The sequence below is a fragment of the Panicum virgatum genome, chromosome 8K (genome assembly GCF_016808335.1).
Source record: "Panicum virgatum strain AP13 chromosome 8K, P.virgatum_v5, whole genome shotgun sequence".
NCBI classification, from domain to species: domain Eukaryota; kingdom Viridiplantae; phylum Streptophyta; class Magnoliopsida; order Poales; family Poaceae; genus Panicum; species Panicum virgatum.
In genome coordinates, this window is record NC_053143.1 from 16,097,156 (window position 1) to 16,122,833 (window position 25,678).

The following is a 25,678-nucleotide window of genomic DNA, read 5'->3' on the forward strand; positions in this document are numbered from 1 at the left end:
GAGCCATGGAGATGGGCAAGAGATGAGCTAAAACTAGCTAAAGCTTCCCCTACCTGGCGCGCCAAATGTCGTGGTGGTGCAAACCACAGCCGGGTGGCGGAAGGCACCCGCCTAAGCCCAGAGGGTGTGTACTCGGGGGTTAGCTAGTCTTAGATCGATCTCACTCAAGAACACGATGAACACAACAGGATTTAGAGTGGTTCGGGCCGCCGGAGCGTAATACCCTACGTCCACTGTGTGTTGTATTGCCTTCCCACCAGAGTGAGAAGGTTGCGAGAGCTTTTTTCTGTCTGGATCTGAGTCTCGAGAGAGTCTCAGGATCTGTCCTGTTCTAGCGGGCGTGCTCTCCCTTTTATATGTCCAAGGGGAGCACGTACACTGAGCGGGGCCCCGACATGTGGACCCGGCGATGTATTATAAACTACACTTTGGCTTTCAATGCCCCAGATCCGGAGATCTTGTCGTTGGCTTCCGTGCGTAGCTTCTGACCAGGGATGGTTTTGAGTTGTCCTGTCAGAGTAGAGTCTAGCCTCTGCGGCCGCGCGTCGAGGTCATGATGAAGCGCCGAACTACTGACTCAGTCCACTGTAGCAGCGTGCACTGTTGCTCCAGTCAGTAGCTGGTCATCATGACTCGTCGCCCATGGGCGCGGCGCTGCGTCTTTAATGCTTGCCTTGATAACTGACGAGCCGCCTCGGTAACTGGCAATCCACAGTGTGGACTGACCAAAGCTGCCCCTTGCCCAGAGGCAGCAGATCCCGCCTCAACCACTCGCACTTAATGCGGGTGGGTGAGCGAGCTTCCAGCGGAAGGCTTGCGCCCGCGCCCGCGTCTGCATGACACGTGGCGGCTCCGGACCCCTCCCGAGCAGCTAGCTGAGCCGAGAGCTCACGGGGGTCCGGAGAGGCACGTGGAGGTCCCGGACCCATCTGCGGGAGTCCGGATGGCACGTGGAGGTCCCGGACCCATCTGCGGGAGTCCGGATGGCACGTGGAGGTCCCGGACCCATCTGCGGGAGTCCGGATGGCACGTGGAGGTCCCGGACGCATCTGCGGGAGTCCGGATGGCACGTGGAGGTCCCGGACCCACCTGCGGGGGTCCGGGTCCGCGGCCACAGGTGCTGAGCATTTCCACCTCTGGGACACGTGGTGACACCGGACCCGTCCCCGAACGGGAAACGGGTCCGGGACCGTTGGTCCGGTGAGATGGAGTCGGAACCCAGGAGTCCGGCTGCTCAGCTCCTTAGGGCGTAGTTACGGATAACTACGCGAGTCTTGGCACAGTAGGAGTGGGTACCCCAGTTGCAGGGTACCGACAGAGTCATCTTAACAATCATATTAGTCTCATTGATTGCGTTGTCTTTCGATCACCAAAATCACTCGAAATGACATAAATGGTGCCATGTTCGTTTCAGCGTCGCCGCTGCTGCCTGCCCACGCAGCGGCCCCGCCTCGCGCAGCTACCCTTGCGCGCAGTGGCTTGGATCTGAGGCGGTGAGAGGATGAGCGAGGGAGGGGCGAGGGGACGAGCGAGGGAGGGGGCTGCGCTGGTCACATAGTGGCCTCGCCACTGCCACCCCGACGCGCGCCGCCGAGATCCGAGTGAGGGCACGGGGATGAGCGAGGGAGGGTGAGGATGAGCACAGGGAAGGGACGAGTGAGGAGGGGAGGAGAAGACTTGTGAGAGCCTTATCCGGCCTGAGGACAACATTGACATTTTCCTTGGTGGGTCTCACCTGTCAGGGCTATTTAACCGTTAGATACTAACAATATGTGGACAGAAGAGCATACGGGTAAAAAAAAAGTTCGCGCGAGGGTATACAGGTGCAACTGAACTTTTTAGAGACATGCAGGTAACCACCAATTTTCTTAAAAGTTTACAGATAATAGATTCTTTCTCATTCGGGTGATAGTCCACGGTGCCCTGAAGATTTGGTAGTTTGTATTAATATAACTCAACAGGTATAGAGGTAATCCGGCCAGGTCATCCGGCCTAAATAGAGGGGCACTGTGACATTTGTAATCAAGTCTTTTTTAGGAATGAAATATACTATATTCTGTTTGTGAGAGAAACCCTAATGTGCCCGACTCGAATTCTAGTTTAGATCTTGTTTGTCTTGTTCTTCCTATTGCTGTTAAGGCCCCACAATTTTTATTCTTGAGGCTAGATCAAACATTTTTTATTCTGAACACTAAAATAGCAGTATTCTATTCTCGTTCCATTGGACCATTGCTTAACACTAAAGCTTGTCGATTTCCTCGGGGTACTGAATATTTTTGTGATATGGCCAGAGTCATGTCAGTTTCTTTTTTATTATAGACACACCAGCTAGCTGTTGGACGGGCACAGGTGGTGGGCTCCCCGATAATTATCATAATCTAGTTGCGTGTGAGTGTGTGACGTTCAAGGAGCAGACGGACCAATGCTCCTTGGTATTGTCGTCCTTTTGCAACCCCGGTGATTGTCGTGGTGTTATGACCGATACCGTGGTGGGCGTGATCGATCTACTAAGCTTTACTTCTTTTTAATATAATTAGCGTCTCTTGTGCCTGATTCATTTAGAAAAATAAAAGCAAATTTAATCTCGGTAGTTGCACAGAGGCCGGTGTGGGGTAGGAATTGGCGAATTACGGTTTGAGGGGCCAAAGGGAAAGAGGTAGGAAAAGCAACGCTGTTTATGGTCACCTGCGCTGGTTCCAGCGGCTGAGCCGATGGGCAGGGGATTAAGTGACCACTTTTAGTCTAATGGCCGAGATTAGTTAGTCAAGCCATTGCTGAGAGCAAGCTGGAATCCACGAACTACAATACAAGCAGTTGCCAACCAAGAATTGAGAATTGAATGGCTACCGGTGGGTGAAACAACAAGTCACCCGTCTCCCACTTGTTCCAAACTCTACGCAATATAATAGTCCGGAAACTTGCAGTGACTGCATCACTTGTAGTTCAAAATTTGCATCACTTGTTCCATCATTTTGACGAGTGACTGCATCAATAACTTTTGTGACACAAACTTTACATTAGTTTGTTCTAAACATAAGATATTTAAAATGGAGGGAGGACAAAATACTTTACGTACGATTGTCTAGTTTTGGAAGGAGGGAGTCGATGGTATGGGTCCTGAAATATAAAATATCCTGGCAATTTTAAGATGGATTAAGTGGAGGTAGGCAAAAGACTAACATGCCATTCATGACTGTCCTGTTTGATAGTCTATTGGCAGATTGATTGGGTGATGCATGATTTGAAACATATCTCAGATCAATTTTAGACAGCTATTAAAATGGATGGTTAGAGCAAAACAAGGGTTTGTTTAGATCTCAAAATTTTACATCAAAAAAGTAACATCGAATGCTTGGACACATGTATGAACTATTAAATAAAATATATTTACAAAATATTTTGTATGGATGGGTTGTAAATCGCCAGACGAATCTAATGAGCCTACTTAATCCATAATTTGCAATAGTGATGCTACAGTAACCATCCGCTAATTATGGATTAACCATGGATTAATTAGACTAATTAGATTCGTCTCGCGATTTTCAATTTATCTGTGCTAAAAGTTTTTTTAAATAGACTTTATTTAATACTCTAAATTAGCAAGATTCCATTTCAAAAATTTTTGCCAAAATGATCTAAACACACCCCAAGTCTTCTTTACATGCCCTTAACTCAAGGGAGCAGAAAATCTAGTGAATAATTAGATGGCCGGTGTCTAAATGCATATAAATACCTTATATAGGTGCGCAATTTTTTTTGGCAAAACACAATACAATCACATACGCTCCTATACATGGATAGAAACTCACTCCTATGGATACATGCGTGCCTCGTTGTCGACCGACATGGCACATACCACTGATTGAATAACTTCATTAATCCATGGCCTAAATTCAGGAAAACACAAGGACTCATGATGAGTGAAGGACAAGAATCTGGATAAGCATGTTATAGATGGAGGTGGTAACAAATAATGTGGTGATGTGATATGGATCTGACTATGTTTGTTTTCCCTAATAAACTAGTTTCTTATTTTAAAGGAAGATATTAAGAGACAGTGTGCATAGGCTGCACGCTACTCCTGGGCACTTGTTAGACTCTATCAAGTCTTCCAGATCACAGAAGTAAGAAGGGAAGAACCAAGGGTACTGTGATCTCCTTGCTTGCTACAATACAGTTCCAATCCATGTCTTCTTCCCTCACGAGGTTATTATTCAGTTTCTAACAACTGCGTCTATATGCTGATTCCTACTAGTCTTGGTAAATTTTATTTTCTTCTCCTATTTGTATTGAATCCTGTGCAGAACTTCACAGGGTATTATTAATCTTCTTCAAAAATTTATCTTTTTATTGCTGTAAGGTACTTGTTCTGTACTTGAGCAGATCTAGGTTTGCAAAAGCCTATTGAAATCTATGCTGTAATATCGTCGCAGTTGCTCAGATCTGCTTTGCTTGTTTCACATCCCCTCTGTCCTTCCAAAATCTTTCTCACTGGAAGGTAGTTTTGCACAACCTGCCGAGCTGCAGAGGAATTTATCCTGCCGCCACTCCAATCTAATCTAATCTCCACAGACCCTAACACATCTTGTTTAGATCTAGATTGTTCATGCGGATTCAGTTACTTTTGTCTTCTTTTTGTTCATAGATTTGTGTTTGCAGGCAGATTGAATATTCATCGCAGTTCATCTGTGTTCGTCCTTCCTTCTTTTTGTCACACTGCGGATTCGACCCGACGTCTGAGGCTTTGTGTTCGCTTGCCTGATTGCTGGTAAGTCACTCCCTTTTGGATCTAAACAAGTATACTAACAGCATAAGCATCGATGCCTTCTGATTTCGCACTAATTTTGTATATGATAAAACACAACAGGAGTAGGTTGTTAAGTTTAGCGGGTTCAAATGTTACTCGTGTTTACCCTTTTCATCCGTACTTCTTGACAAGATATTATGTAAGCTCTTTGCAATTTTCTTCCAAAATGACCAGAGCATCTCACTTCATGTTTCCACGAACCAGAGCATTGATCTTCAGCCACCAATCATAGAACACCTTATCTGCTGGCTGGGTGGCGAGAGATCAGGGAGATCATATCACCAGGAATTAGTAAATCTGCAGTCTTATATGATGTTCTGTATAATTTCACTCTGTTGGTCCAACGATAGGCCATGTTGTAATGAAATTAATTACAATTTTGGCAAAATCTTTTGTCATTAACGGATAATAGTTATCATACATATTCCATCTTCCTTTTGTTTTGACCAACTCTGGAATTATATAAAGAATTCTCTTCCTTTTTATTTACTTTTGGCAAAAGTGGAATTGTATACCAAGGACCGGAACCATACAGTGATTTCTCTTCTTTTTTATTTATTTTTGTCAAAAGATTTCAACACCAACCATGAAGAAGCAAGAAAAAAAGGACCATTAATAGCTCAAATTGCAGCACCCATTGCAACAATCTATCGAATTAAAGAATGGGCAGAGCGATGGCAAATAATTGCAAAATCAAAGATTGGGCAGAGTAGTGAACTAGTGATAGTACTGGTTTTGCAGATTTACCCAGACGTCTGGTGACAAGACACTGGCATTTTACCTTTCTTGATTACTGAACATTCATCTGCCTCATTAATTCTGGCTTTCATTTGAAGGATGCTGTTATATGTAACAAATGGATCATGAAGCCTTCAAGCTCCATCACTTGGAGCGCATGCTATTTGATGAAAATGCAGAGCCGGCAGACCTGCCACTATCACTTTTGGAAGCCATCACGAAAAATTTCTCAAATGATCAGGAAATTGGCAGGGGTGGTTATGCTGTGGTTTATCAGGTGCGACTGATCCCCCAACTTCCCTGTTCAGATTACAGCTTATCTATTTACTCTTGTTCATTCTGACAAAGAATGCTGCTGTGCCTGCTGCAGGGCCTCCTTCGAAATGGGACAGTCGCTGTGAAGAAGCTGTTGGATTATGTTGATTTTGATGACCAAAAATTCATTCGAGAGATTGATTGTCTAATGAGAGTGAAACACAAGAATATAATTCGATTCCTGGGATACTGTTCTGACACACAAGGCAAACTGTTCAGTTTCAACGGAAAGATTGTCATGGCAGACTGCCGCCAAAGGTTTCTTTGCTTTGACTATGCATCAGGAGGAAGCCTGGAGAACTATATCACTGGTGCGTACGAGGATCTTGCTACACAAAATGTTCCTTTCTGTCTTTATGCTTTTGTTAATAATATCGACACGTTCTAAGCATAAAATAGAACTTCTACACCAGGTTTTGTCAACAATACAAACTATTTCTGATTATTTTACTATTTTATTTTTTGTGGGGTTGGGGGGGGGTGCATATAATGAAACAACATTTACAAAGATCGACTGTTTTAGCAAAGTTTCGGCACATTTGTGGCAACAGTTCCATCGGCACAGAGAATATGGCATACCACACTGCAGAAAAAGAATAAATGAGTGAATTCCGTACAACAGTTATGTGGTTTAATTCTCTCAAAGGCATAGCAACAAAATAGTAAATGATTGAACTCCATGAGTAGCATTTATGTTGGTTACGTTCTCTGAAAAGTACAATTTCTTTTTTGTATCACATATCAAAACCAGCCTAATTATATACCTTGGTCTGCTAAGAAATGTGGAGCTTGTGAACTAAATATGCTCATAACTTGGCCAGGATGTGAGTTAACAACCTTAACAATGGTGCAAGCTTAAAATGGTGTTCAGAAGGGAAAATATCCAATTTAGTCCCCAGAAGTTCTAAGTTCACAAGATTATTACCACCTAAGTAATCTTATACTCCCTCCGTTCCAAATTATACGTCATTTTGGTTTTTTCTATTATATAGTTTTTGCTATGTACGTAAATATACGCTATGTCTAGATGCATTGGAAAAACTATATACCTAGATCAGCCAAAACAATCTATAATTTGGAATGGAGTTAGTAATTGACTTTCAAGAGCTACTTAAATGAGGTTCCTTCTTTACACAACTATATGTACTTTTTTTTAATGTTTACTCTATGTAGTTGTGCATACTATCTTATTTTTTTAGAAATACTTCTATCTTATGTTTCATAATTATTTGCATGACTGGGAGCACAAAGATTCCTACGATGTGAAAATTATGTCATAGAAAAATAATGAAAATATGCCATTTTTATAAGAAAAATATATTGTCAAAAGGGAATTACATGAATAATTTATTGTAATTATAAAATATATATACATTACAAAAAGTTTAGATATAGGAGAATTTATTGAAAATCTAAGCATCATTGTCTTGTATTTACTCAAACATACCAAGATGAACTGCTTTGAGCATATTAAAAAAGTAAACACACTTATTTATGCTGATGTTACAGATGTGTCCACTGGACTTGAATGGCAAAAGCGCTACTCAATAATCAGGGGAATCTGTGAGGGCTTGCATTACCTTCATAGAATGCATATTGTTCACTTAGATCTTAAACCAAGCAACATTTTGTTGGACAATAACATGGTGCCAAAAATTTCTGATTTCGGATACTCAAGGTCCTTTCATGAAAATCAAACCCGAGCAATCACAACAACTCTTGTTGGATCTATGTAAGTTAGCTTTGGCACTCAAATACCCAGCTTTCTTTTTTGTTCTTTTTGGGTAGATGTAAATTGTATTTGATCTGATCTTAGAATTAATGAAGTGATCTACCACACTTTTCATGCAGCGGGTATTTGGCACCTGAATTCTTTAATGGAGAGATCACATTCAAGATAGACATATATGCCCTTGGTGTCATAATCACAGAGATACTGACAGGGAAGAAGGGATATGCATCAGTCGTCGATGTAAGAGCAACTAGTTCTTAGATAAAGACACTACTTCAAAAAAATATTATACCATGTCTGACTTTGTACAGTTTTAGTAAGATTACATAAAGTAGTTCAAAATAAAGGTCAATCACATTTTCCCGTACTTTCATGGTAACAGTCAAACTGACAAAGAACGAGTTTCACAATATTACCAGAGAAAAAGTTTATAAATCTGTAAAATTCAGTGGAAAGTAGGATAAAAAAGATGTATAAAATAACAAACATTTTTTGCAATGCTTGAATTTAGTTTATCAACTGCTCATAATCAAATTATACACCACAAACTATGGTACCTGTCAATAAATAAGGTAGCAACAAAGAAACATGACAAAGGTTAGCATAGTAACATGATGCAATGGAACTATCTATAGAGAAAAGGAAAATTACTTTCAAATTTCCAAATAAAAACGCATTAAAGGACCAACGGCCAGAGTTTGGTAATATTGCAGACATACCAATCCATGGTAAACCTTTAGGTGACTTACTTTAAGGTTCTGGCAATTAGAATAAAATAGAGTTTGTGTTTCAATAAGCTTTGCCATAGTGGTGCACTAGCATGGGCACATTACATAATTGCGCCAGTTATTTTTGGTAGCATGGACACATTTCTTTTCCCTTCGTTCGAGTAATCTATTTTATTTAAACAAAGGATTCTGTGCACCTTTGCCAAAATAGCATAAAAGTATGTTTGTACATAGGAAAATTAATTCCACAATATATACAGATCGTCTAGACTCAATGAAACATTATATTAATCTGACACAATAGACTCCTGCACCAAGAGTCTTGAAGTTCATCATTGGACAATTTAATTAATCTGATGTCAATTTTCTTGCTCGATCAACTGGATCTGAAGATTGTTGTGTATTTGTCCTGAATGGTTGAACAAGTATACAAAGATAAGAGTATATGCCTGTTGTTTTTAATTTACATAAAGCAACTATCATACAGTGAATGTGGTATAAGGATTGTGAGTTGCAATTATGTGAGTAATCTAAACTTCAATACAGAGCTGCTAACTTACTAGAACTAACAAGAATTGCACAACTCGAAAAGGAGTGGTGGGGTGGAGATATGATTCAGCAGACTAGATAGACCCAACCAGTATGGCACCAAAATCTGGAGTAGACCATTGCCTGATAGTCATAAGTCAAACATTATGTAATGGACAGGTATTAGAGATATGTATAACTGACTTGTCTTGTACTCTAAGTCTACTTGACTTGTACTCTAAATCTACTTGACTCTTACTTTGTACATCAAGCCGTCTCGGCTATATACATGAAAGGTCACCCCCCCACAATGGGTGTGTGGTGTTTCCCCCTCTCGCTATCTCTCTACATGGTATCAAGAGTCCGGGCCCTAATTCCCTGGCTCCCAACCCCTCCACTGCCCTAATTCCCATGCGCCGCCACCCAGCCCGCACGGCCACCACCCCACCCGGCCGCGCCGCCTCCCTGGCCGCGCTGCCCCAGGTGCCGCCTCCCTGGCCGCACTGCCTCTACGCTGCGCCGCTTCCCTGGACGCGCCGCCACCGGCGCCGATCAATCTGATCCGGCGCCATATCGACGGATTCGTCCACCTCGTCGGCGTCCAGCCCTAGCTCCGGCATCGGCATGACGCCCAGCTCCTCCGACTCCGTCCTCCCGGTCTTCATCATCCCGTACGCCTCCGTCAACGTCAAGACCCACGTCCCCATCGAGCTCGACCTCCGGCTGCCAAACTACAACAAGTGGAACGCCTTCTTCACCACCATGTGTGGCAAGTTCGGCCTTCTAGGACACATCGACGGCACCATCACGTCCCGTCCGACTGATCCCACCTGGAATCAGCCGAACGCTTGTGTGCGTAGCTGGATGTACGGCTCCGTCTCCGATGGGGTTCTTGACCTCGCCATGGCGCCAGATCAGACCGCCCGTGCTCTCTACACGGCCATCCGTGATCTGTTCCAGGTGAACCAGGAGCCACGCGCCGTCATCCTGAACCAGGAGTTCGCCTCCTTGTCTCAGGGCGACCTTCCCATCGATGCTTATGCCTCGCAGCTAAAGCAGACTGCTGACGCTCTTCGCGACGTCGGCCACCCCATCCTGGATCGCCAACTGGTGCTCAACCTGCTGAACGGCATCAACCCACGCCTCGCCAACACCGCTGACATCATCGCCAACACGAGGCCACTACCGACCTTCACCGAGGCAGTGAACATGCTTCGCCCGAAGGAACTTTGCCTCGCCAACGACAACAAAGTCGCCTCCAACACTGCCCTTACTGCCTCCACGACAGCAGCCTGCACCTCTGCGTCCTGCCGCTCGACGTCCTCGCTTGCTTCGCAGCCCCGCGGCGGCGGCAGAGGCAAGGGCAAGGGAAAAGGTGGCAACGGCGGCAGCAGCAACAGTGGTAGCGGCGGCGACGGCCGCAAGCAGCAGCAACAGCAGACGGGCCAGGATTCCCAAGGAGGAGCGCACGGCGGACCCCGGCCCGCCGGCCCATGGGTCTGCTTCAACCCGTGCGCCTGGGGCCTGGGGTTCCCATGGGTCTGCTTCAACCCGTGCTTCAACAGTGGCACCCTCCCATGGCGCACTTCCCTCAGGCTCACACCGCCTTCGCGCCGCGCAAGTGTCAACTCCTGCGCCAACGCCCGCCGGCTACCCTGCACCAGGCCCTTCCATGATGGGCGCATGGGTCCAGGCGGGTCTCATCGCCGCCCTCAACCAGATGGCGGTGCAGCGCAACAGCCCTTGGGTCCTCGACATTGGAGCGACATCTCATATGTCCTCCAACGACGGTATACTTCTATCCCGTCTTTCCCATTCGCCGTCCTTCATCACAGTCGGCAATGGAAATTCCATACCAATTTCTTGTCGTGGCACTTCCAGTATTCCTATAGCTGATTATCATTTTCAACTCAATAATGTTCTTATCGCTCCGCATCTTGTTCGTAACCTGTTATCTATTCGATAGCTTACTCGTGATAATAACTGTTCCGTTGAGTTTGATGCTTTTGACTTCTCTATTAAGAATATGAAGACCAAGACCGTAATTCTTCGCTGCAATAGTGGCAGGGATCTCTACACCATTCCACCCGCCCACGCCAGCTCCTCCGCAGCCGCCTGTCACGTCGCCTATGCTTCGTCCTCGCTATGGCACTCACGTCTTGGTCATCCTGCACCAGCCGCCATTAGTGAACTTAATAAAATTTCAGCTATTTAATGTAATAATGCAGCACGTGGTCTTTGTCATGCTTGCCAGCTCGGCAAACACACGCGTCTGCCCTTTACTAGTTCATCATCTAGCACTTCTGCCCCCTTTAAACTCGTTCATTGCGATGTCTGGACATCACCGGTGCTTAGCATCTCAGGTTTTAAGTACTATCTTGTGATGTTTGATGATTTCACACATTACTGTTGGGCTTTTCCTCTTCGGCATAAATCTGAGGTCCACAGGCATATTGTTGAGTTTGTTTCTTATGCTCATACCCAGTTCAGCTTGTCTGTCAAGTGCTTTCAGGCGGACAACGGCACCGAGTTCATCAACAATGCCACTTCTACCTTCCTTGCTAGTCGCGGTGTCTTGCTTCGCACCTCGTGCCCCTATACCTCCGCACAGAACGGCAACGCTGAACAGATGTTGCGCACACTCAACAACATGGTGCGCACCCTCTTGTTTCATGCTTCTATGCCTCCCGCCTACTGGATGGAGGCACTGGCGACCGCCGTTTTCCTGCTCAATAGGAGGCCCTCCTCATCCATCAGTAACGGTATACCACATCATCTCCTGCATCGCTCTATGCCAGACTATTCCTCTCTTCGAGTTTTTGGCTGCCTGTGCTACCCAAACCGTAGTGCCACAACACCTCACAAACTGGCTCCACGCTCTTCTGCTTGCGTGTTCATCGGTTATCCCTCCTCCCAAAAGGGCTACTGCTGCCTCGATCTCTCGACCAGACGCGTGATCGTCTCCCGTCATGTGATTTTTGATGAGACTAATTTTCCGTTTTCGGCTACAAAGTCGTCTGCAGAGGCTCTTGATTTTCTCCTGCAGGATTGTCGTCACGTCTCTCCCTCGCCTCCTGCGACCAGCGAGCCCTCCCAGGCTCCTGTCGCTGGGCAGGATCTGGTTGACCCCCTGGAGGATGACCCCGCCATTCTCTGGCGCGGTCCTGTTCTCCCGACTGCGGCAGCCATTGGCGAGCCTCCACCGGTCCCTAGACCGGCCCCTTCGCCCGCTCCTACGCCGGCCCTGGCCGCCGGTCGCTCACCGGCTCCTGCTCTAACCGCGGCTGCGCCCCAGCCGCCCCCTGCGGGACGCGAGTTCCGTTTCGTCTACAATCGTCGCCCGCCTCCAGCGCACATCAACGGTCCGCTGCCGCCTCGACGATCATCCATGATTACCTCGCCGTCCCCGATTGCTCAGGCGCGGGCTCTCCAGTCCTCGCCCCGGGTGGTTGTTCCGCGCCCGCCCCCGGATCCACCTCGTCGTGTTGTGACGAGGGCGCAGACTGGCTCTCTTCTAGGGCCTGCTGATCGTCTGACGTATTCCGCCGTCCACGCCTCTCCACTTCCGGCTAACTACCGGAGTGCCCTCGCCGATCCTAATTGGCGTGCCGCGATGGAGGACGAGTACAAGGCGCTAATTGACAATGGCACCTGGCGCCTAGTTCCTCGACCACCTGGTGCCAACGTCGTCTCCGGCAAATGGATCTTCAAGCACAAGTACAACTCCGACGGCTCTCTTGCTCGCCATAAAGAAAGATGGGTCGTTCGCGGGTTCTCACAGCAGTACGGCATCGACTACGACGAGACATTCAGTCCGGTTGTCAAACCGGCCACTATTCGGGTCGTCCTCAGCATCGCCGCTTCTCGCGCTTGGCCTATACACCAGCTGGACATGAAGAACGCTTTTCTTCATGGTCATCTGGACGAGACGGTCTACTGCCAGCAGCCGCCCGGCTTCGTCGACCCCACTGCACCTGATCATGTCTGTTTTTTGCAGAAGTCCTTATATGGGCTCAAGCAGGCACCTCGGGCGTGGTACCAGTGTTTCGCCACATACATTCATGGCCTTGGCTTCGCAACCTCGGCTACGGATACGTCTCTCTTTGTTTACAAAGAGGGTGCTGCCACTGCTTACTTGCTGCTCTATGTCGATGACATCATCTTGACGGCGTCCTCGACGGATCTTCTTTGCCGGCTCACAGGGCTACTCCACTCCGAATTCGCCATGACCGATCTCGGGGATCTCCATCACTTCCTCGGGATTTTGGTCACACGCTCGTCGTATGGCCTCTTTCTGTCTCAGTGACAATATGTGGTGGATCTCCTCCAGCGCGCCGGCATGGCCGAGTGTCACTCCACGTCGACACCAGTGGACACTCGTGCCAAGCTGTCGGCCACAGATGGAGCTCCGGTGGCCGACGCCACCCAATATCGGAGTCTGGCTGGTGCCCTTCAGTAGTTGTCACTAACGCGCCCCGACCTCGCCTACGCTGTTCAGTAGGTGTGCCTCTTCATGCACGATCCACGGGAGCCTCATCTGGCGTTGCTCAAGCGGATCTTGAGATATGTGAAGGGTACGCTGTCTACTAGCTTGCACATCGGTGCTAGTCCAGTTTCCTCCCTCACTGCATACTCAGATGCAGACTGGGCTGGCTGTCCAGACTCTCGACGATCTACTTCGGGCTACTGTGTCTTCCTCGGCGATAACCTGGTGTCTTGGTCCTCGAAACGACATACTACTATCTCTCATTCGAGTGCGGAGGCCGAGTATCGTGCTGTGGCGCACGCTGTGGCTGAGACCTGCTGGCTTCGGCAGCTTCTTCAGGAGCTTCATGCGCCTCTATCTTCGGCTATGATTGTCTACTGTGATAATGTCAGTGCTGTATACATCGACAGCAAATCTAGTACATCATTGGTGCACGAAGCATATAGAGATCGATATTCATTGGCTTTGGGACAGGTTCGTGTGCTACGCGTTCCGTCGTCTCACCAGTTCGCGGATATTATGACCAAAGGCTTGCCTGTACAGTTATTTACTGATTTTAGGTCCAGTCTTTGCGTCCGGGATCCTCCCGCTCAGACTGCGGGCGGGTATTAGAGATATGTATAGCTGACTTGTCTTGTACTCTAAGTCTACTTGACTTGTACTCTAAATCTACTTGACTCTTACTTGTACATCAAGTCATCTCGGCTATATATATGAAAGGTCACCCCCCCACAATGGGTGTGTGGTGTTTCCCCCTCTCGCTATCTCTCTACACCAGGGATTACCCTAGCCGATAGCTGACAACAGAGGGGGAAGGTCGTTGGCTTCCCTGCTCTGCGCTTGTTGAGCTTTGGAGGAGGAAGAGGAAAGTGTTTGTATATTGATGGATTAAGAGATTACACGGTTTGGGCATATTTATCCCGTACAGAAAATCCTCTCTCAACTAACCAAATCTCTCCTATCCGACTCAGACTCCTTTGCTAACAAACTGACTCAATCTCTAACAAAATGAACCCTAACCAGCTAAACCAAACCGACTCGAGTAGATCTAGAACCAACTAAGATCCTGGACAACTAACCAGCCACCTTTTTAGTGCGCCTGATGTATTGCTTGCCCCACATAACACATTATTTTATTGATCACAAATATATCACCTTTGCATTTGTGTAAAGCCATAGCCAGATGACAAGAGAACGATCCGAGCCCCAACACCTTCTGCCTCAGCTACTTTGTTTCATAACAATAGAAGTATGGCTCTCAAAGCCTGAGCCGCCACAAGGATGGTGGTGCGAGCTCCTCCATCTTGCCCTCGATCCTTCACCAACAGATCTGTCACTTCCAGATTCACATTGCCACACCACCCCTAGGCAGAATGGGTGACCTACACACATCGACATTTGAGGCGATGTCTCCAAGTAGTGGCACACCAGTTGATATTCATGGTGGCTTGGCAGACCATGGTGGCGGCACCCTAGTTGCCAAAGCACATTTTGTCCGTGATGTGAAAGTTGGTCAAATTAGGCCAATAGGGGCACATAATCCAGTAATTTCACTGAAAAAGAAGTATATTATTTATCACACAACCAAATGATGCGTATAGAGAGGATTTTGAATAGTTTTGAGACTGCCTAGAAAAACAATTTAGAAACTATATATCTATCTTTTTATCCTAGGATCATAACAGTGAACATCTACGAGCATAGGTTCACCTAACTCATAGAAATACCTATTATTCACTTGAATGGAAGAGCTCAAGAAGTTCTGTTATCAAAGAAATCCATCTTACTGGCATTACCAAAAACATTGGAAACATAAAAAAACAACTGAGAAACATGTCCAGTACAACTGTCAATCATATTTCTAGTTAATTAAGTAAACTATCTGGAATAGTAAAATAAGTTGAGGGAACATCACTATGAAACATACAGAAAACACAGAATCAGGCATACGAAAACACTTCAACCATCCACGTCATCATGGACAGTGCTGCCGATTGATGAGATGGTTTATCTACTGAGTGGTAGATGTTGGCAATGGCACATAGATCTGGAACATGGCAAAAGGAGGTTTATGTCCTTGTGGCATGTCCTCTGTTCTCTTAGATTTGGGGGAAAGAGTATAGAGGTGCATGGTCAAAATTTTCATAAATAGCTAAAATTTACTATAAATACATCTAGTAATTCGTAAAAGCTTGAGGGGCTTAGAGTAGGGTGGTATTCTGGGCTATGCCTTTGGGCCAGCCTAAGGCGCCGTTGTCGCAGCACGGCCAAATATAGCATTTGCATGATCCATAGGGTCATGAAGAAAAATACCTTTTCCAGAAGGACAACAAATAGAGACCATTTGTCTAATCTACTCTGTCTCTCTCTCTCTCTCTCTCTCTCGCTCCTAGTCAGGATCCCAAACCTCCCAACCTATGAATCGTCATTGTTATGTTCTACTCCCATCATCATAAAAACAATTTGATTTCTAGATTTGTTCTATGTGAAACTATATTATGTTTAACTATAGTCATAGAAAAGTGTACCATATTGTCACAACAAATTAGTAACATTAGATCAACCGTTAAATATCATTTATAATGTATTCATTGATCTCATAGATATTGTTACATCAAGTGTGAAAAGGTGTTGTTAATTTGTCGAACAAAAGTTAAATGCTGCATTTTTCTAGGTACTTGAATGCTGGAGAAACCGGTCCATGAAGTCAGGTGAAGACATACCGTTGGAACAAATTAGAGTATGCGCCGAGATAGGCACATGTTGCCTAGATTCTGACCCCAAAAAGAGACCAGATATACGGCATGTCATTGAGACCCTTGATGAAACAGAAAGCATTATGTCAGATAGACAATGTATAACCGAGATGCATAATGACACAGAAAGCATGGACAAGTCCATCGAGCTGGGCACAATGAGTACTTTATTGGTAGGAAACTCGTGTCTCACACAACCTCATCTTTCTTGGAGATTATGCTCCAAATTGATGGATAATGTGAAACCTTTATGTTTAATTTTCAGCGTATAGAGAAGACTTCCAAAGGGCTACAGCAAGACGATACATCCATGATGTTAGGAGTGGAAAGCAATCAGGTGACTTCTTCACTGGTTCTCCATAGCCTATAGTTTTAACAGAATATTTTAGTGTACAAGCAAATAGGTCTGGTAACCGGGTTTTGCCAGTGGCCTAAAATAACATATATATGTTCTTTTATGAAACATGAGGTGTCGAGACTCCATGTTTAAAACCCTTGATAGAAATAGAGTACGGAATGCTGTTTAATTAGAACTTTTGTTGCCCATCTGTTACATTAGTTCCAAACAATTTTTTACATAGTAAGCAACTCTACAATATAGTTTCATTGCAAAACCATGCACCTGTACCATGGACGGAGCTACACTCAGACCGACCTGGGCCATCACCAACTTACGAAAATGTTTTCCTAAGATCCCCTGTGTATTCTTCTAATCATAACACAAACAATGCTCGTATGTGTTGGCTTCTAATCATGACACCCACTTGGCAGCAACCAGATACCAAGCTACACACGTCCTGATATACGCCTCATTAAAGATCCACTCTGCGCTATCTCACAAACAAACCTCGCATTTGTTATCCTGCATCTGTACAGAATATGGAGCTTAACATCCTAGAACGCATAGTAGCTGGAAGTGAGGAACCGGGCCCTCTAGATTTGCCACTTCTACAGAGGGTCACCGATAATTTCTCCGAGGAGAGAAAGATTGGTGTTGGAAGACAGGGAGATGTTTACAAGGTAACTTATTAGTTTTTTAATGGCACCACATAATGATGTTTCCTCACTGAATGGCATAAAATTTGTAATACGCATGGATGTTAAACAGGGCATCCTTCGAAATGGGATTGTTGCTGTGAAGAGACTTTTCAAAAGCCGTGCTATTGAAAATAAGATGTTTCATCGTGAGGTTAAAAGTCTGATTATGGTTCGGCACCAAAATATAGTACGGTTTCTTGGTTATTGTTCTTTTACAGAAGAACATATGGTGTCAATTGAAGGAGGAACTATTGTGGTCGATATACAAGAAAAGTTGCTCTGTTTTGAGTACATGAGCAATGGAAGTCTGGACAGCCATCTAACTGGTACACTATTTTCATCATGATACCTAATGGCAGGATCGTCTCCTATTCTGTATCTAGATTTATGTTATAAATCTCTTTTTTCTTTCATTTAATGGGAAAATATCAGTTTACACCCTTCAACTATCACAAAAGTCTGATTTTCAGTCTTCAACTACAAAACCAGATAATGGTGGCCATTCAACTATTGAAACCGGGTATGTTCGACCTCTTGAATGGTTTCAAGGGTGTTTTTCTATTTTGTAGAGAATAAAAAATCAAGTTTACTCTAAAAAAGTATAACTAATTTATATTAAATTACAAAATATGAAACTAGTAGCTATATTTTTTAAAAATAAAACTTATCTATTGGTACACAACTTGTCAACTACCTATCTATTACTTGTCAATATGACATGATTCACTACCAAAAGTACTTTAAAGCTAGTATTTAATCACCATTCTTTTAAATATCATCTATAATTACCATTCGCATAGCATCACCTGGTGCGTGAAACTGACTTTGAAGATAAAGTCACCACTACAGGCCCGACCTTCGGATTGCACAAGGCCCGCTCATTTCTATCCCAAGCTGCGGGCAAACAACGTGAAAATAGATATAGTAGGTTAAAGAAAAACTCCACTTTACACACTAGAAATATCACAAAAATCTAATTTTCAATCTTCAACTACAAAATCGAATAACAGAGACCATTCTACTATAAAAACCGGACAAATTTGATCCTTTAGATGGTTTTTAACGTGCATTTTCATTTGTTAAAATTTGAAATATTCAAGTTTACACTACAATATCATAAGTAATTAATTTTAAATTAAAAAATACAGAACAGGTACCGACATTAAAAATATATAACCTATGTATTGGCACTATACTTGTCAGTTATTTCAGATCTAATTTTTTCATGTTCCTAGTATTTTTTACTCGTATTCATATATACTATTTTTGAATAAATAAGATTCAAATAGAGCAACAATCGGTAGGTTATATTTTTGAAAAAAAAATTCTGATTTGAAACAAAATAGTTTTGATTTTTAAGATTTTTAGAATTTTTTATTTAAAATACAAACCAGCCTTAAAACCACCTATAGGGCTAAACTTTTCTAGTTTCGCCAGTTGGATGGCACTCGTTATCTGGATTTGTAGTTGAATGTCGAAAATTGGACTTTTGTGACTCTTCAAGTGTGTAGACTGGACTTCTCTCTCGTAAGTAAATGACATCAACATAAAAACCTTCAATGATTGAAGGCTTCAGATCAGCTTCTCAGTTTTCTATAAATTATAGGGAGGTGAACCATCATTACAACAAGTTACATGTCAGTACGACTTAATTGTTCCATTTGCCAAATATGCAAGCATATTCTGGTAACTACACCTCTACCTTTACATTGCTTTTTTTCTCTGATAAAATTGCATTGCTTTTCAACCACTGAACCTTCATGCACTGCTTCTGTTCTTAGCACACATCCTGCATCGGCCTTCTTGTTTTCCCCACCGCCATCCGATCCTTGGGGAATGAGACCCTAAAGGATCCAAAGATGAGTTTCCTTGCTAGTCCTCTTCTGCAAAGTTTTCCGGGCCCATATGTCATCACCGTCCTCTGGCCTCAAACCTGCACACACCAAAATACCTTAGGAGTTTGGACATTTCATATCTCGCGTCAATATTATTACATATTATACGTGAAGGTTTCTGATGCAGCCTTCTGAATGATAAATCCCCAATACCACCTCTCCATGGACTTTGAAGAAAACCTTATTATTGCTTATGTAATTGCAGTAAATATTCTTCTTAATTGAACAACATGATACAATAACCAGAGTGATCAAGGCTCAACCACGTTTCGTATGCTCTAGTTATTTCCTTCCCTGAACCATCTTCAGTACTTTAGTTTACAATATCTTGTTATGTTTGCTGAGTAAAATATTGGAAGGTATACGGAAAAGGTAAATATGGGTGTCACCGCTGCATATGAAAAAAGTATTGATTGAACTTTCCAACAAAATAATTCCATAAGTAAATGATTAAATGGGATTCACTTGACAAGCTACTGTTGGTGGGGAACTTCCATTAGGAAAAATCATTTTAGTAGTTTATATGCCCTTGAAGGGTTATAATTTCAAAGTTGCAGTACTAACTAGCGAATTTTTTATATTTTTGGACATTTATACTTGTTTTCACATCTTGAAATATGAAAATAGTATGGATACAACAAGCCAAGGCCCTGTTGAAAAATCACTAAGAAAGTACATGATTTATAAGAATATTTTTTTTGCCATTGGTTGAGAAAAATATTTACGTTGAAGCTTGGGCGGAGATGGAATTTGAAGTTCAGATACCGGGTAGAAACTGTTGTCTTTTGGCTCTAGAATTGAACTATTTCGTTGCATCTGAGAAGAACATAATAGGGATGATGTTTCATCCGGATTAATATAAATTCTTTTCTTATTTCTATCTTATCATTGACCATTATAAACATAAAGAACTTCAAATTGGATAATAAACAGATTGAACAAACAAATATGGATACCGCGCAGATAAAATAGCATTAGAATTTTTTCAGCTTTCTAGAAAACTCCTGATTCTTCATATACTTCTGCAGATGAATTGAGGGGCCTTGAATGGCATACGCGTTACGAAATTATTGTGGGAATGTGCAAGGGCTTGCTTCATCTTCACAAGGAGAAGGATGTCATCCACATGGATCTCAAACCAGCCAATATACTACTAGATAATCACATGGTGCCAAAAATTACAGATTTTGGTTTATCGAGACTTGATAATAATTCACGTGCTAAAACTACATCACTTCTTATATCATTGTATGATACACAATTAAACAATCCATCATTGCTCGTGACATTGGTTCTCATGTCAGTGTGTTGATATATGCTGTCTTCATGCAGAGGATACAGTGCACCAGAATATGTCTTGGAAGGAAAATCATCAAGCAAGTCAGACATATATAGTTTGGGTGTAATAATCATAGAGGTGGTCACCGGAAGCAAACAAAGGATGCCCAATATTACTAAGGTAAGAGTGATATATGTGGTGATGCAGCGGATTGTCTGACATGAAATTTCTTAGTTCTCTATTGGAACAATTCAATCCTCGCCGTTTTTAGGATTGTCTGATATATATTAGAAACAAGCCTTGCTGTTGACTATATCCTATAGCTAACACTATCTCGTCACTATATTCTCTACATGATACATATTAACATCATTTGCATTAAATATTTTCGTACTGATCTAAATCGGCTTTATGAAATGGCAGTCGCTCAGAAGATGGAGGTACAGGTGGAATAAATCAGCAAAACATACACCCTTGGGTTATCAACAAGTGAGTAAATGCCTTGAGTTGGCAGAGAAATGCACGCAAGTTGACCCAAAAGACAGACCTGACATATCAAATATAATAGATGAGCTCAACCTAATAGATAGTATGGAAGATCAATTCCAGGTAAATCTTATATATGCTCGTTGAACCTCAAGAGAACTACTGACAAACTGTGGTAAGGCATCTTTTACTCCCTCACAGGTAATCCCTTGCTCGGAGGGCATGCTTGGGATTGACCCTCTCGAAATACATATCTCCTTTGAACATGACCAGCAGATATGGAAGTCAATAGAGCTGACCAACGACACAGATGATTGCTTGGCCTTCGTCACAAAGGCAAGCCTACAGTGCTTACACATTGAGCCAGACAAAAGCATTGTCCCACCACGATCCAAATGCAATGTTACCATTACCATGATGCAAGAGCAGGTCATGGCACTGCCAAATAATCACTACACGGAGGAAATCACCGTGCTGAGCACCAGAGTTAATGGAGGTCTCACTGCTGGGGATATAACTGAACACATGTTCAGTGACAGGGATGGTAATGTGGTTGATGAGGTGAATGTGATTGTTGCTTTTGGCACACCACCATTGGGCGAGGAATTCTAAAAAAATATTCTGGATTATCGAGAGGCAGCAGAGTTATATGGAGAGACCACATGTGTTTTGACGCTGATATACCTATGTGGAATTTGTAAACGGACATATGCTAGTATAGGGCTCGAACCCTTTTTTTTTTTGCAAATGTCATACATAAAACAGTTGATCGAGGTGTTTTAGGTTATGGTACAAGTAGATGATATGTGAAAATTGTATGATGACATTGTTCATACCAAATGTTTTATATCCTAGGCAATTTAAAAGGAAGGTGCATAAATTTTGATAGTGAATTCCTTCAGATTTTTTGGATTCTCAGTCTAGATCAGTTTTCCCGGCAAATGGGAAGTGCATCACTGCTTAATAAGTATCACATTCCCCAGTGCAAGTGGAAATTGTCCTCTTCTATTGTAGTCCCTTGATCCCTAATATAACTACTTTTATATTTGTTCTAAGTTAGGTTGCCCAGGCATTTTTACCTATAACCAACAATGTCAGTTTTACTCCATTTCAATAGACCGATATCTTGTTTCTCATTTAGTCGATGTTCTTTGTTGTCGGATCTGTGCCTGACGGCTGATGAAGAAGTAATATGCACTGCGTAGTGGGTCTGGCAATATGAGCCGTGTGGAGTGTTTTCAGATCCGCAGTTTGTTTTGGGTTCACGTTTATGCTCTATTCATGTATATGCTGTTAGATTTATTAGGCACCCCGTTAAATAAATCTTATGAACATATCTCAATACGTCTTCAATCCACTCCGTGTCATTGCTTTGATTATTTCAGTACAACAGAAAGCATCATCGCAAACCCCTCAGCACCACTGGCTCCAAAGGGAACCGGTGGTCATAATGGACATCACCGCCAGGTCATAATACGAATCGGCGGTGATATATCACAGTTTGATCGTAATATGACACGGCGGTGATACATTCAACACCCCTTCTATTTTTTCTCTTCCAGCCACTCTCACTATTCTCCCTCTCATTTTTTCCCATCCCCAAACATCTCCTCCCTCCCCCCGCTGCTTCCCCTCCCCTCCCAGCCGCCACCACCCCCGTCGTCTTCCCCTACCACCTTCATCCCCATCTCCCCTCCTTTGCACCACCTCCCACGCCGTCTTCGGCCCCTCCCCGTTGGCTCACCTTCCGCAACCGCCCCTATGCGCACACGGATCTGTGCACTCCCATCCCTTTCCCTCTCCTCTCCTCTCCTCACCTCCCCTCCACCTCTCCAGCAGCACGGTGCCATGCAAGGCTGGTAGCGCGCGGGGCCATGACGGCCCTCCCCTCCCCCTCTCCTGATGAAGGCACATCAGGCAGCGAGCGGCGTTCAGATGCGGCAACGTAGCGAGGCCATACGGCTGTGCGCGGAGCAGCATGAGGACCTTTCGGCGGCGGCACTCAGATGTGACGGCGCGAGAGCTTCATAGCCGCGGCGAAGCAAGCGGGGCAACGGCTGCGGGGGCTCAGCTGTGGTGGTGGAGCATGTGGGGCTACAACGCTAGGATACAATGTGAGGGGCTCGAATGTGTCGTCGCTAAGGCTCTAAAACAGTGGCAGAGCATGTGGAGCTCGGCGGCGGTACGTGCTGGGCGGCGGCGGCGGAGCGTGTTGGGCGGCGGCGGCGGCATGTGGACCTGCTGCATCACTTTCTATTGTATTGTGAATGTGGAACACCGTCCGGTGAGGAACCATTGGAGATGGCTCATCCCATCACCATTGATCCTAATCCAATGCCAGGCCGAACCGGCGATGATGCCGCTTTTCAACCGGTGATGATGGGTGTCTTTGGAGTAGTGTTTATTCTAAACAAACGATCTGCCACAAGGCTCTTTGGTCATTTTTTGTCTATGATTTCAACATCAAATTCTTGCAGCAAAAGGATCCATTGAATCAATGTTGGCTTAGCATCTTTAGACTGAAGGTACTTGATACCAGCAAGATCAGTGAAGATAATTACTTTCAATTCAACAATATATGATCTGAATTTTTCTGTTGGGATGTAAGATGTGATCGCCAAGCAGAAATAGAAACTAGTCTCGGCTCGAAGGTTACACAAGGTAAAAATGGCAGTATATTCCCTTCAAGAGTTAACCTGTACCGTGACAGCAGGAAAGGGGTATTTATACCCCCCAACCTTTATTACATTATTCCGGAATTGCCCCTTCCGGTCAGGAATATTCTAGAATATTTCGAGCATCTGCTTGTCATTTACGAAGGTTTGAATGTACAAATTGTCCACTAACACATCATCATGTTTCCCATGTGACTATCAAAGGTAATCGTTCTCCTCGGAGGTTCGTCTTCTCGGTGTTGATTCCTCAGTGTGATTATCCACCGACCTTTGAGGCACCTTCGACCCTCGCCCTCATGGGACCATTTCACGTCATCTGTGCTAGGGTTCTCAAACTTGTCCTCCGTGGAACCTGAGGGCGTCATGCTTTCGGGTGTCGTCCGAGGGTCGTGGCATCTTCGGCAATTTTTTTAAATAATATTATTTAAATAGATAATCACAAAATAAATGCCAGATTCAAAAAATTGCAAAAATAGGTGCCTGTCGGCTATTGGGGAGCAGACAGGCCACTAATCGGCTGTTCAATAGCCGATAGGGTCCTGTCGGCCCTTGGGGAGCCGACTAGCATGATCCACGTAGGCTCCGCTCGCTAGGTGAGCTACCAGTGTGGCCTGTTGGCCTAATAGGAGCCTGTCGGCCATTCGGCGGCCGACAAGCCCTATCGGGCCGATAAGGCACCTATCGGTCTTTGGAGGGCTGACAGGCCTATCGGCCATATACATTGCCCATTCACCCCGCCGCCCATTCACCGCCGCCGCTTTTACCTCTCCTCCTCTCACGCGCCTCCTCCTCTGCTTCGCGCGCCGCAGCCTCAGCCAGATCCGGTCGCGCGCCGCCGCCTCCGCCTCAGCCTCCTCTGGTCGAGCGCCGCCGCCTCCCCTACCCTCCGCCGCCCCTGGCATCTGCCGCCTCTGCTCGGGCGGCGCCGACACCGCGCCTCCGCCGCCTCCGCGCGCGGCCGGGGCTCGGCTCGGTGGTTTGAGGGGCTGGCGGGGCGGCGCCCCATGGTGATTTTTTTTCAAATCTGTCATATCTAATTAAGTTATTTTTTATTTTTAGTGAGTTTTACTTATAGTATTTGTTAATTAATGTTATTTTTATTGTAGTTAGATTTATATATTCGGTATTAAATAAATTCAGTATTTATATATTTGGTATTTAATTTTAGTATGTGTTTTACTTATTGAATGTTAGAATGAAATACAGTATTATTGCAAAATTTTAGTACTTGGATATAGTGATTATTTAGTTAATTTTAGTTAACTTATAGATTGAAAATTGAATAGATATTCGAATGAAATATTTAATACATACTGTAATGAAATATAGTTTAGGTTATTATAGATTTGTGTCAGAATACATATTCTAATGAAATATAGTGATCGTACTTATCGCTTTAGATGTAAATGAATTGAAAATATTTGCAAAGAGATTTGAATTTAAGACCCGAATTGTACCAGGAAGTTTTTTAGTTTAAATAAATTTCAAATATTCTATGTGTCGTATAACGTCAGATTATGTAATGTATTAGCAGGGATGAATTCAGAACCAGTAAATATCAGAGTTCGTCATGGCAATGGGATTATCAATTATTGTGACTCGGGGGTAGATTTAAGTTAGTTTCAGTATGCCGATACAACTGTGAGCAATCCGTTACACATGAGACATGGGGATATGTTAGGTTGGGTGCATAATTTTCTGCAAGTTCCCAGGCGTGGGGATATGTTAGTCACTGGAGGATCAAAGTTTCTGTTGTAGTTCCAAGGTAGCGTGAGCATGGTTGGCGCTGGAAATTGTACGAGATGAGGAACTCGAAATGTTGGCGTGGATTTGTCCATATGGCTATGAACACAATGAAATTCCCTCTTGTTGTGCTTGTTTAGCAAGAACTGGCAAATATAACTCCAGGAGAGAGTAGCATGAGCCATGTCATTGCTGCAATAGAGGAGGTGGCTGAAACCGATTGGCCGCATGAAAATGCTACTGCAGAGGAGGTGGAGGTGCAGCCTGTGGTCTAACAACAAGTTGAGTATGAAATTGAAGGAATTGGCAGTGACATTACTGCTGATCAGGGCGAGTTGGATGAGGCGATTGTTGATGAAATGGAGGTAGATGACGAGGAGTACAGAACTTTGTTGTAGGTCGAGATACTCGACTATTTGACAATGATGATACTGTTCCTGAGGATTGGGGCAACTTTGACATGGATGGGATC

At 44.2% G+C, this 25,678-nt stretch overlaps 1 protein-coding gene across 5 annotated transcripts; it reads left to right on the plus strand.

The window, feature by feature from the left end:
* Positions 1–3,983: 3,983 nt before the first annotated feature.
* Positions 3,984–21,681, plus strand: LOC120644055 (probable serine/threonine-protein kinase DDB_G0271682). Of its 5 annotated transcripts, none has more exons than XM_039920608.1 (14): positions 3,984–4,260; positions 4,660–4,768; positions 5,644–5,822; positions 5,916–6,171; positions 7,370–7,592; positions 7,712–7,832; positions 16,009–16,263; positions 16,356–16,427; positions 16,967–17,110; positions 17,199–17,454; positions 20,052–20,271; positions 20,356–20,482; positions 20,726–20,911; positions 20,990–21,681. In XM_039920608.1, the coding sequence occupies exons 3-14, from the start codon at positions 5,664–5,666 to the stop codon at positions 21,398–21,400; spliced, it is 2,430 nt and encodes an 809-aa protein (XP_039776542.1). In that variant the 5' UTR covers positions 3,984–4,260; positions 4,660–4,768; positions 5,644–5,663; the 3' UTR covers positions 21,401–21,681. The 5 variants fall into 5 exon arrangements, with proteins under 5 accessions (XP_039776542.1, XP_039776541.1, XP_039776544.1 ...); XM_039920607.1 differs by having other exon boundaries at positions 3,984–4,206; XM_039920610.1 differs by having other exon boundaries at positions 3,984–4,206; positions 4,664–4,768.
* Positions 21,682–25,678: the final 3,997 nt, after the last annotated feature.